Below are 14,299 nucleotides of genomic sequence, written 5' to 3' on the forward strand. Positions count from 1 at the left end.
TTTAAATGACTGGTTGCTCATCTTTTATTTACCTTACTCCCAGTGGCCTAAACTGGAACATACAGAAGAAAGTAGTGGAATGGTTTTTCCAGACCCACTTGAGTTACTTCAGGTCCTCAGTCTTTAATAAGGTCTTGGGAGAGAAAAAAAGCTCTTGCTGTGTGAATTCAATAAATATTGAAAATTTTTAACAATCAGTGAACATTATTTCTGCCATCATGCGATCTGAGCTATTTGAGTAGTTTCAAAAATCTTGTGTGATGGGTTATCTTGACAAACCTTCCTTTCAGTAAGAAATAAATTATTAACAGAACGTGAAAGAGAAGGAAGAGGGTGAGGCAGCTCCTCAGTTCGTTGCTAGATCCAACCTGACCAGTGAACCTTGAAAAAGCGAAACTCCTACCTTCACCATGGAAGCACAGAACAAAATGTCCCCTCCTAAAAACAGAAGTTCGACCAGATCCCTTCCTATGATTCTTCAAGAAGCATTGCCTCATCAACCTCAGGCATAAGCCTTAATAAAGACCCTAAATAATAACAGAGACGAAACAGATCGCAAAGAGAGTTTTCCCTTATCCCCTTTAAAATGTAAATACTCCCAAGAGGAACCAACCAACATCATTACGGGTTAATGCATATGTAGACAAACTAGGGCCAGGATATAAAGTAAGAAATAAGTAGGGAGGAAGGAAAGGCATCCTAGAGACGACTCCAAGAAAGAAAGTTGGGGGTTGAGGGGAAATATCTGATTTTACCTTAAAATCATCCTAATTCGTTGACCTTTTGTGTTTTTTTCTTTTTCTCTTATACTTGGCCCTGCCCACGCCGGACCTCAAAAAAATTGGTTACTAACAACTGATCCTCTCCAGGGAAATCTGCAGTAAAAGGCAAAAGATGTACTTGTTCTGCACAGAAACCAGAGCCTGCGATGAGCTTCTGTATCTCCCTCAGCCCTTTAGCATGACGTTAGGAACCCTCCGGGTACTGAGTCTTCTTTGAAGCACGGGCTGCCACCTGCAGACACGTACTTTCCAACGACCGCACCCTGCCTGGCGCCGGCTCTCCCACCCAGAGCGCTTTGCGTCCGCGCCGCCCCGGCCGTGGGGTCGGCGAGCCAGGTACACAGCTCCGCGGAGAAACAGCCGTCGGAGTTCGGGGTGCGTCCGCCGTGGCCCCGCCCCAGGGTCCGGCCCCTCGCCCCCAGCCCCCACCCGACGGTCTTTAAGGTCCCCCCGAGCGCGCCACGCAGACCTGCAGCGACTCCGCAGGGACCGCGCTCCCGGGCTGCTGCTCCGGCCGCCCGGCAGTTCTGAGGATGGAGAGGAGGGCGCGAAGCTCCTCCAGGGAGGCCCGCGGGCGAAGCGGCAGCGCCCCGCACAAGGAGAACAAGAGGGCCAAGGCTGAGCGGGCCGGTGGAGGCCGAGGACGCCGGGAGGCTGGGCCCGAGCGCTCCGGCTCCGGACGGGCGGGGACCGCAGGGGAGCCCCGAGCGCCCGCCGCCACTGTGGTGGACGTAGATGAGGTCCGGGGCTCTGGCGAGGAAGGCACCGAGGTGGTGGCGCTGCTGGAGAGCGAGCGGCCAGAGGAAGGTACGGTCTGGCACTGTTCTCTGCTGCCTTTCCAGGTGGTAACTAAGGGGTGTCAGATAAGGTGGAAAGGGTCATCCCACAAGACCCACTGAAGTCAGAGCAGACTGCTGGATGCTCAGGTTCCCAGGACCCAGCAACCTCCTATGGTGAGCAAAGAACGTCATAAGAAATACAAGTATCACTATATCCTGGTCTCGGGTCAGCTTTGGATGGGAGTGGGAGGGAATGTGGTCCAGGTTGGGGGCCAATCAACATGGCAAAGGAGCCATGAAGTTGGTTTTTGTGGCCACAGAAGGGCACATGGGCACCTAATTTAAGTAAAAACATGCACGAGTTGGTGGCTGTAGGCAGTTATGTGGCTTATTCTTCCCACGTCCCCACCCGTCAGTCTTACCTAAAAGCATTTTAAACTTCCGGGGAGATTATCATTCTTTCTGAAAAGCAGTAACAGCAGAGCCAAGTGAAGACGAGCCACACCGGAATTTAAACCACAGCTCAGCCACTGCTAGCCATGTGATCATAGGAAGGACCTTAACCAGCTCTCATCTAACAGTAGCTGCCTCAGAGGGTAGTGGTGAGGATACAATGAGAAAAGGCATCCGAAGCACTCTGCACAAAGCTTGGAACAAAACATACTCAATTCTAGCTGCATCCTTGCAAGCTAAGAGAGAGGAAAATTAAATCAAAGGAGGGAATGCAAAAAAAAAGGTGCCTCTTCTGCTTCTGCAGGAGAAACAATTTTTGGGAAAAATTTTATCTACTTCCGGTGTTTTTTATAATGAGTGGAAGAAAAAAATGAGGACCACTTTAGTAGGATGACAGATGTTTAAAGAAATTAAATAAGGAATAGGGTGTTATATTGCTTTCTGCTGGCTATGAAGTTTTAACATTTCCTGGTTGCCAGCAATGCAATACATGCTGGATCACTAAAAGCTACCATTTGAGGAAGATTTCTGCAGTTGGGGTGTAGTTTAAATGGGTTATGTTAATACTGTTTTGCCCAGTTGATGATACCCTTTCATCAGCCAGGAACCTCTGTTCAGTAAAGATTTGCTGGGTTCAATACTGAGGTTAGAGGGCTTGTAACTGTTAAACAGCAGATTACACTGGTAGGGTAGGCAAGTAAGGGAGCCACCATTTATGAAACCCCTACTATGTGCCAGGCACACACTGGGTGTTTTGCTGAGTTATTTAATCCCTCACCATCCTCTTATCACAGATGAGGAAACATGCTCTGAGAAATTGAGTCACGTGTACAAGTCCTGTTTCTGGGAAGTAGAGAAGACATATTCCCAGAGTGAGACAGTCTGATTGAAATGCTCACTCTTGCTTGGTGCCGCCTCTCATTTCTGGTCATGGTCCTACTGGCACCTTTGTGGGCCTCAGTCACTCCAGCTACAGAGTAACTAAAGCAGGAGATGCCAAGCAATGGGCAAGCAGTCCCACTAAGGATGAAGTGACCTTGGCCGAGCCCTTGTGTGGGAGGTTTCCGAGGCTCGCAGGGAACTCACTTAGCGCCACACTCCCAGAGGCAGGCTACTTAAGATGGAAGAAATGAAAAAGCGCTTCACCTCACCAAAATGCTGGAGACTCTGAGATGATATTTAAAGGCTTTTCTTGCTTGACAATTTAATGTTTGACTATTTACTTAAACCAAACAAGTTGGATATTCAAGCAACTTATTCTAACAGAACGGTATTTTTTGGATAAAGCTTCAGGTTAGGCTTGAGTGTAGAAATTAGTTTTCTATTCATATCTCTTGCTACTGTATGAAGGAATTTTTGAGGCCTTTTTTCACTTACAAAATGTAATTTTGTATGCACATTTATTTATTTTTACTTTCCATGGCTACCACTGGCAACTGAAACATTTATAAACTAATTAAAAATGGCAATGATACTGTTAGTCATTACCCTTGAAGAAGAATATTATAAAAATTAATATGTTGGTAGAGCAGCATTTCCCAGAGTAGTTTCCATGAGAAACAAGTTCCATAAAATATCAGTGAGTCTTCCTTAGAGAAAACATTACCTGGTCAAACGTGTGTAAAAAAAGCTAAGAATGCTTTGAGAGATTCTCATAGCTTCAATATCGTGATGAGCACTGGGAACTCCAGGAATGGGATGTAGTGCTTAGTGTCCTCTAAACTCATTTGCCCAGGAAATTCTTCTTTGGTGGAGCAACCTGTAGGATCAGTATTTTGTAGGATGGCCTTTAGAAACTGCCATACTGTGGTATTCAGTGCTAATTTTGTTTTTGTGCTGGTACAGCTTGCATATCTGTCCTCTTCTTCAAGTGGTCTGCACGTCAGTTTGGTGGTGACCTTTCTGGGCAAGAAAATCAAATCAAATTTTCAGGCCTACTAATTAGTTATCCCCTTCATTCCCATCTCTTAAGAAAAACAAGATTTTAGGCCAGGGGCCATAGCTCGTACCTATAATCCCAGCACTTAAGAGGCTAAAGTAAGAGGATCATTTGAGGCTAGGTGTTTGAGACCAGCCTGGGCAACATAGTGAGACCCCATCTCTGCAAAAAAATTAATTAGCCAGGTATGGTGGCACGCACCTGTAGTCCCAGTTACTTGAGAGGCTAAGGTGGAGGGACTGGTTGAGCCCAGGAGGCTGAGGATGCAGAGAGCCATGATCACATCACTGCACTACAGCCTGGAGAGAGCAAGACCCTGCCTCAAAAGAAAGAAAAGCAAGACCCTGCCTCAAAAGAAAGAAAAAAGAAGGAAAGAGAGAGGGAGAGAGGGAGGGAGGGAGGGAGGCAGCAAGCACAAAGGCAGGCAGGAAGGAAGGAAAGAAAATAGACTTTTTACCATTTCCTAATTTTTAGTCACCTTCTAGTCCTCTGTGATCTTTTTAAACTGGCAAACAGAATTCCTTTGGTCAGTTTTCTAGTACCTAGAGGTTAAAATTCTGGAAATTTTCATAACTCTTACATTTAAATCATCTTCACCCTCCTTTATTCCCACTTTCAACTAATATTTATTGAGCATCTCTATGGTGCCAGGCATTATTCTAAGCCCTGAGGGCACAGTGTAAATAAGACAAGACCCCAAGAAGCATGTGTTCTTAAGGCTGACTTTCCTTGATATTGTTTCATTTATCACCCAAACATCCTGGATGTTCTGAACTGCAGTTTCTTATCACTTTTTAAAAATCACATCAGTAGGTGAATTTTACCCCATATAGATAATTTTCAAAGACTATCAAGATCGACACCTTAATGGAAGTGTTAAAATGGTGGAATTTCAGACATTAAGGCAGGTAATGGATGGGGAAGTTATTTCATGGACGATAAGCTTCTGGACAGGTGGTTGGAATCACTTAAACCTGACACATGTAAAGTACTGCTCACTGCTTTATATGTATGTGTTATTTTATCCTTATGCCAAAGTGGGCGATACATCTCATGAACTAGTTATTTTGGGATAGTCATGAGATGTTAGCATCCCCATTATACAGTGAAGAAATTGAGGTTTATAAAGGTCATATGCCTTGCCTAAGGTCATCTGGATATGAAATGGTAGAGCCAAAACTAGAATCCAAACCTTCTTCCCAGATTCTGTGCCTGTTCCAGTATCCCCCCATTGCCCTTCTTTTCTATTTTGAGACAAAGTCTAGCTCTGTCACCCAGGCTGGAGTGCAGTGATATAGTCATAGCTCACTACAGACTCAACTTCCCAGGCTCAATCTATCTTCCCACCTCAGCCTCCTGTGTAGCTGGGACTGCAGGCATGCTCCATCATACCCAGCTAATTTTTAATTTTTTTGTACATACAGGATCTCACTATATTTCCCAAGCTGGTCTTGAACTCCTGGACTCAAGCAATCCTCTCACTTCAGCCTCCCAAAGTGCTGGGATTACAGGTGTGAGCCACTATGCCTGGTCCCCACTACCTTTCCAGGACCCTGCTCCTCCCCAGGTCCTATGAACTCTGACCAGTCTGATTTAACTTATTCTAATATTTCCAGCAAAGTCTCCAAGTTGCTCTGACTCCAATACCAAGGATTAGACCAACAGATGCTAGTCAGTGAATACAGTGAAGTTTCAATATAATTATGCTTTTGCTTTAATTTTTTTTAAGGTACCAAATCCTCTGGCTTAGGGGCCTGTGAGTGGCTTCTTGTCTTCATTTCTCTGCTCTTCATCATCATGACCTTCCCTTTTTCCATCTGGTTCTGCATAAAGGTGAGATTCCATGAGGACCCAGTAGGTAATTTCCTGATGCCTCTCTCACTGGCCACACCAAGCCCATTCTCACCTCTGTGTTCTGGTACATATTCTTGCCTATGTGGAATGCCCTCACCCCTGACTCACCTTCCAGAATAGCTCTTACTCCTCCAAGACCTTGCTCAAATGTAAACAGGAAGCCTTCCTTGACTCCCCCAGACTGCCATTCCCTTCCCAGTGCTCCTGCGTCTCTCTGCTTTCACTTCGCTGTAGCACTTACCACGTGTATTATATTGGCTATGTCTACTTCATCTGCATTCTGTGACCAGAATGGATCATGACATCCACTCCCACTTCACAAAACTTCTCGGGCAGCTTCTGTAGTCCATGAATCATGATTATCTCTGGCCCACAGGTGGTTATAGATGCCTGTCCCTGAGGTAAAAGAAGACCTGTGTTAGTTCTGGAAGCACGTGCCAAGATGGAATTAGAAGAGCAAGAGATTTATTGGGAGATACTGCCTGTGAAAGATTAATGGGAAAGAAAACAAGAGTAGTCAGGAGAAGCCTTCAGACAGTGATGCAGGCCTGACACTTGTGATATAAGAAGAGGAAGAAAGGATTGGACAGAAAGAGCCTCCGACTGGGGTGCAGCTCTGAGAAAGCCTTGGCCAGCCCAAAAGGGAACTCCAGAGCAAGGTTTGCTTCAAAGGACTCCCATAATGGGCAGAAACGGCATGGCCCCAGTACTCCTGCCATCTCAGTCACTGGCTGCAGCTGCAGGGCTGCTGCGGCTGCTGTTGGGTTGTACTCACAGCCGGCAGCGGCTTCTTCCCCCTCTTCATCTTTCCCTCCCCATTTTCTTCCCCAAGATACAGTTTGGTATTTTGTGTTTTTGTTTTAATTTATCTCAAAGTATTTTCTCATTTTCCATGTGATTTCTTCTTTAACCCATTGGTTACAGTGTGTTGTTTACTTTCCACTTATTTGTTAATTTCTCAAATTTCCTTCAGTTACTGATTTCTAGTTTAACTTCATTGTAATAAGAGAATACACTTTATATGATTTCGATCCTTTTAAATTTGTTTAACTTAGTTTTATGGCCTAGCATAGTATCTTTCCTGGAGACGATGTTTCATAAATGCTGGAAAAGAATGTGTACTCTGCTGTCATGGGGTAGAGATGTTCTGTGGAAGATGTTTGTTAGGTCTGTTTGTTGATGGTGTTGTTCAAGTCTTCTGTGTCTGTCTAGTTCCATCCATTGTTTAAAGTGGGATATTGAAGTCTCCAGCTGTCACTACTGAACTGTCTATTTCTACTTTGAATTATTTCGGTCTTTTCCTCATGTAAATTTAGGTACTGTTTTTAGGTATACTATGCTTGCTGTTGTTACACTTTCCTAATGCGTTGATCCTTTTATCATTATACAACGCCTCCCTTTATTGCTAGTAACATGTTTGCTTGTTTTGAAGTCCATTTTCTTTGGTGTTAGGATAGCCACTCCCACTCTCCTGTAGTTACTGTTTGTATGGTATGTCTTTTTCCATCTTTTACTTTTAGTCTACTCATATCTTTGAATATAAAGTGTGTCTTCTATAGATAGTATATACTTGGCAGCAGGCTCTTATTGAAGGGTGACCTGAGCACCTGCATGACTGCTACAAAATTCCACACCGACTCAGCCACAGTTTTTGGGAAAGGCTTTCAGGTCTGGTCACTGAAGATAGAAAGCCGGAAGAAGCCAATTAGGGAAAGGAAACAAAAGCAGACCCAGGCAGTTATATTTGAGCAAGGTCTTGAAGAAGTAAGACTCCCCTTCATCTCTGGGAAGAATTTGTTTCTTCTCATAAAAGCAGGTAACAAGTAATGCTAGGAACCAAGCAATTGGGAATTTCTGGGCATGCTCTAAGAACCATATACAGTCATTCGTTCTCATTGTTTCAAGGCAGTGTTCTGGCCTCATGAAATTGTAAACCTCATGAAGACAAACAAAACATGATTCCCAACCTCAAAGGACTTACAGTGGGTTAGTAGAGCCTGTAATCTCAGCTACTCAGGAGGCTGTAGCAGGAGAATCACTTGAACCTGGGAGGTGGAGGTTGGAGTGAGCTGAGATCACACCATTGCATTCCAGCCTGGGCAACAAGAGTGAAGCCCCATCTCAAAAAAAAATAAAATAAAACTGGCCAAGTGCGGTGACTCACACCTGTAATCCCAGCACTTTGGGAGACTGAGGTGGGTGGATCACCTGAGGTCAGGAGTTCAAGCAGCCTGGCCAACATGGTGAAACCCCATCTCTACTACAAATACAAAAAATTAGCTGGGTGTGGTGGCTCAGGCCTGTAATCCCAGCCACTCAGGAGGCTGAGGCAGGAGAATTGCTTGAACCTGGGAGGTGGAGGTTGCAGTGAGCCAAGATCATGCCACTGCACTCCAGCCTGGGTAACTAGAGTGAAACTTCATCTCGAAACAAAACAAAACAAATCCAATTGAATCATTTTGAAGCAGCACTCTGAAACAAAATAACACAAGTGGTATTAAAATACATTCCCTCTGTGTTAAATAGCTAATGAATGATACATATAAAAGCTAGTAATGCAGAAATCACAGTAAAACACGAGATTTAACATGCTTTGATAAGATTAACTTAGGGAAAGTTGGCCATGGTTTTTTTTAGATAATCATAAGTCTTTAATCAAAATTCTGTCCATGGGGTCAAAAATTAACATGGTTAATACATTTTTTCATTGGTTTCTGAAATTTTATACTTACTAAATATAGATTTGGGAAACTTAAGTATTAATAGAAATTTTTATTGGCTCTCAAGACAAAAAATTTCTGATATCTAGGATCATTCTTATGCCAAGGCCTTTTGAAGACTTTATTTTTCTTTCTGTGAGTGATTTGAAAGGATTAAATTTCTCTTTTAGGTTGTACAAGAGCATGAGAGAGTAATTATATTCCGACTGGGACATCTGCTTCCTGGAAGAGCCAAAGGCCCTGGTAAAAAACACTCTTTTTTTTTTTTTAAATACCTCCCTCCTTCTTCAACCCATGCAGATTTGTAATATGGACCTCTGAATACATGAAGCAACTTGATTCATGATATCTGCATTTTCCAGATATGATATCTGCATATCTGTTACTTACAATATAGATTATTAAGAAATTCTTCAGAGACCATTACTACTAGGTCATAGGTAGCCAAGAGAGAAAACCAGTATGGAGAGCCCACATGCCAGGCCCAGGCTTGCTGGAATAGCAAGTCAGCTTAGGGCCAATAGCTGGGGACTGGTTTGAGTACAATGTATATATGGTCAGAATCCTGTGAATTCTCAGAGAAAAGCTGAGCTAGTTCCCAATCCAGGTGCTCAGATCCAGTCATGGGAGGGAGATAGGCAAAATTCAGCATCCAAATAACAAATCCATCTTCAGTTGCAGGGATTTATGAAACACATTTTAAGCATTTCTTGTGTCTCAAACCCTGTGCTAACTGCCAAGGATACAAAGATGGATAAATAAGACATGGTCTCTGATCTCAGAACCTTAAGATCTAGTGGATTTGATGTCCAGAGGTCCAAGCTCTTTATGGGAGACAGATAGAAGTATGGTCAGTCTGAAAAGTTTAGTAGTGGGGGGTTGGACAGCTAAGTCAGCCAGGAAGGTGTGAGTCCCACTGTGTATATATTGGAGAGGGTCTCAGTTCCAGGCCATGCCCACAGCGACCAGACTAGGGACAAATATCAGAGTATGAAGATTCAGAATGAATAGACAAGTCCACACAAAAGTAGAAACAGACCCTGTAGTTCCAGGACAAAGAATATCTTGCTCTGGCCCTGGTTTTCAGGAACCTTCTCAATTGGCACTGAGGACTAGTAGCTGGGCTGCTCCCCAGATAGATCCTGGGCTCTTTGAAGTGCTGCTTGTTTCAACAAAGCTTTGGCTCTTGCAGGAGTCCACAACATCCAGTGGGCTCTCATAAAATCTCAATAAATCAATTTATAAATGTTTTCTGCACATTGATCCTATATATTATATTGGGTGGGTGAGGACTAACTAGCCAGCCAGAAAGCTGGTATCATGATAATTGCTATTCTGATTACTTCTGGGGCTCACATTCTAAGAAAAATGACACGGAGGTTGCTGGCTGTAAAGTTTGACACCTGGGTACACTCATGGACTCAAAAACAATTTTAGAGAGTACCTAAAAGGCACTAAGTCAGACACTAAGGCTTACAGTAGTGCATAGGACACTACGGAGGGAGTTCAATTCTGGTGAAAGGGCAGATATGCAAATGATATCTGGGAGGCCAGCACCATGACTAAAGGGACCACACAGCCCAGTTTGCTGGGGATAATCCCTGTTTATACCTATTGTTCTGGAGCAAATTTTAATAGTGCTCTCCTTTGACCCTCAGGTGGAAACAGGGTGGGATGGGCCAATGCTCTGTAATTAGAGGCTAAGAAAAGTAATGCAGTATGCAGCCTGACCCCAAAAAGGTGAAAGCCAAACAGCCTTCATGCTAGCTATTATCTGTCATCTCCTCCTCCCCCTCTTCTAGGTCTTTTCTTTTTTTTGCCCTGCCTGGATACGTACCACAAGGTTGACCTTCGTCTCCAAACTCTGGAGATACCTTTTCATGAGGTAAGCCAAATGATGGCCTTTGCTTTCTCTATACATTTTCCATCGTCTGCCTACCATGGACAAAATGATTATTTATGCTCAAAAATAGGAAAGAAAAATAATGATACGGACTATATCAGAACTTAAAACTTTTGTGCATCAAAGGACACAACAGAGTGCAAAGGCAATCTAGGGAATGGGAGAAAATATTTGAAAATCATATATCTCATAAAGGGTTACTATTCCAAGATATATAAAGAACTCATACATCTCAACAACAAAAAAGTAAACGACCTGATTTAAAAATGGGCAAAGAACTTTGTGGTGGTTAACTGTATGTGTCAGCTTTGCTAGGCCATGATCATTTGACCTATATTTGGCCAAAAACATCTGGATGTTATTGTGAGGGTATTTTTTTTTTTTTAGTTGGGATTAACATTTAAATCAGTAGATTTTGAGTAAAGCAGATTACACTCCATAATGTGGGATGGGCCTCATCCAATTGAAAGGCTCCAGAAAAAAAATGACCCCCCTTTGAGGAGGAGGGAATTCTGCCAGTAGAAAAGATGAACTCTTGGCCAGGTGTGGTGGCTCACGCCTATAATCCCAGCACCTTGGGAGGTCAAACGGGGCACATCATGAGGTCAGAAGTTCGAGACCAGCCAGGCCAACATGGTGAAAACCTGTCTCTATTAAAAATACAAAAATTAGCTGGGTGTAGTGGCATGTGCCTGTAATCCCAGCTACTTAAGAGACTGAGGCAGGAGAATCGCTTGAACCCGGGAGGTGGAGGTTGCAGTGGGCCGGTATCACGCCACTGCACTCCAGTGTGGGTGACAGAGCAGACTCCATCTCAAAAAGAAAAGATCAACTCTTCTCTGGGTCTTTGACCCGAAGATTTTAGACATGCTAACTTCCACAAGAACATGAGCCAATTCATTAAATCAATATTTTTTCTCCCCCCACCCCAACATATGTGTGTGTGTGTGTGCGCGTACATGCATATATATATATGGTGAAACCCAAACACCCGCATACACATTACATAGTTTCTCTAGAGAACCCTGACTAATACAGACTTGAACAGACATAAAGATGACAATAAAGATGAGGATATATAAATGGGCAACAAGTATATGAAAAGATATTCAGCATCACTACATTCAGAAAATACAAATCAGTATCCCAATATATCACTTTACTCTCATTAACATTGCTACTGCTTTTCTAAAAACCCAGAAAATAAGGGTTGAAGAGGATGTAGAGAAATTGGAAGGAACCCTTGTGCACTGTTGGTAGGAATGTAAAATGGTGCAGTCACTGTAGAAAACAGTATAGCAGCTCCTCAAAAAAATAAGACTAGAATTACTGTATGACCCAGCAATTCCACTTCTGCATACATACCTAAAAGAATTGAAAGCAGGGTCTTGAAGAAATATTTGTATACCTGTGTTCATAACAGCATTATTCACAATAGCCAAAAGGTAGAAACAACCCAAGTCTCTATTGATGGCTGAAGAGATAAATAAAATGTGATATATAACCTACAATGGAATATTATTTAGCCTAAAAAGAAAGGAAATTCTGACATTCTACAACATGGATGAATCTTGAGGACATTATGCTAAGTGAAATAAACCAGTCACACAAAAAAAAACAAATACTGTATGGGAACCTAGAGTAGTCAAATTCATAGAGACTAAAAGTAGTATGGTGGTTACCAGGGATTGAGGAGAAGAAGAAATTGAAGAGTTATTGTTTAATGGATACAGAGTCTCAGTTGTACAAGATAAAAAGAGTATGGAGATGGATGGTGGTGATAGTTGCACAATATTATGAGTACACTCAATATCACCGAACTATACACTGAAAGGATGGTTAAGATGGTAAGTTTTATAGTATAGGTATTTTAACATAATAAACAAAATTGGGGGGAAAAAACTCACCCCAGTCCTATTACCCATTGTTAACGGTTGATATTTTGAAGTATATCCTTTCAGACTTTTTTATGTATGTGGTTATATTTACAGATGGGTAAATATTATACCATATATACTATTTTGTAATGTGTCTTTCTTAACCCAACAATATATTGTGATCATCTTTTCATATATTAGCTAATTGCCTCTACCTCTTTATTTTAAATCGACACACAGCATTTCATTAATAGCTGTACCACATTTTACTCAACCAAATCCCTACTGTTGATGTTAAATTCTTTCCAATTTGTATTCCAGTTAGCAATACTGTGAATAACATCCTTATAGCTAAATCCATATGTTCTTATGATAAATATAAGAATGGAAATGTTAAGATCATACATCTTTCTTTTTTTTTTTTTTTTTTTTTTTTGAGATGGCGTTTTGCTCTTGTTACCCAGGCTGGACTGCAATGGTGCGATCTCGGACTGCAACCTCCACCCCCTGGGGTCAGGCAATTCTCCTGCCTCAGCCTCCTGAGTAGCTGGGATTACAGGCACGCACCAGCATGCCCAGCTAATTTTTTGTATTTTTAGTAGAGACGGGGTTTCACCATGTTGACCAGGATGGTCTCGATCTCTTGACCTCAGGATCCACCCACCTTGGCCTCCCAAAGTGCTGGGATTACAGGCGTGAGCCACCGTGCCCGGCCAAGATCATACATCTTCCTAGAGCTTGTGATGTGTATCATCAAAGCATCCCCTAGCGTACACTCTAGCAAGCAATACATTACAGTGCTTGCTTCCTAGAACATGCTTCTCTTTTAGCAGATTTTTCTTTTTGGTATCAGTTTAGAAAGACCTGGTTTAGGGAGGTGGAGGTAGCAGTGAGCTGAGATTGCACCACTGCACTCCAGCCTGTGTGACAGAGGGAGACTCCGTCTCAAAAAAAAAAAAAAAAGAAAGAAAGAAAGAAAAAGAAAAGAAAGACCTGGTTTAGAATCAACTGAGTGTCTTCATACAAGAAAATTGTTTCTGATTTTTTTACAAAAGGATTTACTACAGAATTCTTTTAAGTTGTGAGTTCTTTCATGTATTTCATAAAAATTTCATAGTTTTCAAAAACATGTCTATTTTAAATAAAGGGTAGGCCAACTCTCTTTTTCTCTTGCTGAGAAAATTCCCTTTGAACACATTTAGGTCCTCCGCCCTTACACAGGAAAGGAGCCCAAGAATCAAGCCTGTCATCCAAACTGTTTTCTGCCTAGATCGTGACCAAAGACATGTTTATAATGGAGATAGATGCCATTTGCTACTACCGAATGGAAAATGCCTCTCTTCTCCTAAGGAGTCTTGCTCATGTATCTAAAGCTGTGCAATTCCTTGTACAAACCACCATGAAGCGTCTCCTGGCACATCGATCCCTCACTGAAATTCTTCTAGAGAGGAAGAGCATCGCCCAAGATGCAAAGGTACTTAGATAAATGTAATGTTCAGTATGTTGAAATATTTATCTTTTATTCATTTGTTCATTGGCCATTTATTAAATCTTCCATGGCCAGTTCCATCCCTTAGGGACCATCCATTTGGGAGCATATAGCTAGTTAGGAAGTTGCCAAATTGACTCAGAGTCAATTACAGTTATCAGTGTGGTGCTTGTTAGTCATTGCCACAGTTTTTGCTGTCAGACCTACGCCAGTGACTTTAAATTCATCGCGAAGTACTCACGTAGTATCAAGTATTGACAATGATTGCTGGCAGGAACAGTGGGGTTGGTGGTACATAAAGATGATAAGGAGCTTATCGTCTACCTGAGGAAACAAGCATAATGAGTGCCAGGTTAAACAGTAAGTTCAAATAAGTATTTCAGATAACAAGAGCTAAGAGGTCATAGACCTTCACATGATGAAGTACCAAACCCATTGTCTAGACTTAATCAGTTTGGAATTCAAGGAGGGGAAACAGCAAGAACTGCTTCACAAGCAGCTTC

The 14,299-nt window shown here is 42.4% G+C and overlaps 3 protein-coding genes across 6 annotated transcripts in view; 1 reads left to right on the forward strand and 2 right to left on the reverse strand.

Moving 5' to 3' along the window:
* Positions 1 to 850, reverse strand: part of TDRD5 (tudor domain containing 5) — a 96,834-nt gene extending 95,984 nt beyond the window's left edge. The window contains exon 1 of the mRNA XM_078356216.1: positions 756 to 850. The gene's annotated coding sequence lies outside the window, so the exon portion shown is untranslated. The remainder of the gene's footprint in view (positions 1 to 755) is intronic.
* The window catches only part of NPHS2 (NPHS2 stomatin family member, podocin), a 31,571-nt gene that overhangs the window by 11,561 nt on the left and 5,711 nt on the right, over positions 1 to 14,299 (forward strand). For 3 of the 4 annotated variants that reach the window (XM_035279273.3, XM_035279271.3, XM_035279277.3), the window contains exons 3-8: positions 870 to 1,589; positions 5,378 to 5,464; positions 5,683 to 5,786; positions 8,698 to 8,770; positions 10,330 to 10,412; positions 13,578 to 13,781. In XM_035279273.3, coding sequence (XP_035135164.1) covers positions 1,316 to 1,589; positions 5,378 to 5,464; positions 5,683 to 5,786; positions 8,698 to 8,770; positions 10,330 to 10,412; positions 13,578 to 13,781 — 825 coding nt within the window. In that variant the 5' untranslated portion in view covers positions 870 to 1,315. The remainder of the gene's footprint in view (positions 1 to 869; positions 1,590 to 5,377; positions 5,465 to 5,682; positions 5,787 to 8,697; positions 8,771 to 10,329; positions 10,413 to 13,577; positions 13,782 to 14,299) is intronic. The other variant, XM_002760322.8, reaches the window with a different exon arrangement.
* The window catches only part of AXDND1 (axonemal dynein light chain domain containing 1), a 136,796-nt gene continuing 125,689 nt past the window's right edge, over positions 3,193 to 14,299 (reverse strand). Inside the window, exons 26-29 of the transcript XR_013529486.1 lie at positions 14,038 to 14,120; positions 7,789 to 8,279; positions 6,049 to 6,203; positions 3,193 to 3,916 (exon numbers count right to left, since the gene is read on the reverse strand). The gene's annotated coding sequence lies outside the window, so the exon portion shown is untranslated. The remainder of the gene's footprint in view (positions 3,917 to 6,048; positions 6,204 to 7,788; positions 8,280 to 14,037; positions 14,121 to 14,299) is intronic.

This window comes from Callithrix jacchus, chromosome 18 (genome assembly GCF_049354715.1).
Source record: "Callithrix jacchus isolate 240 chromosome 18, calJac240_pri, whole genome shotgun sequence".
NCBI lineage: Eukaryota > Metazoa > Chordata > Mammalia > Primates > Cebidae > Callithrix > Callithrix jacchus.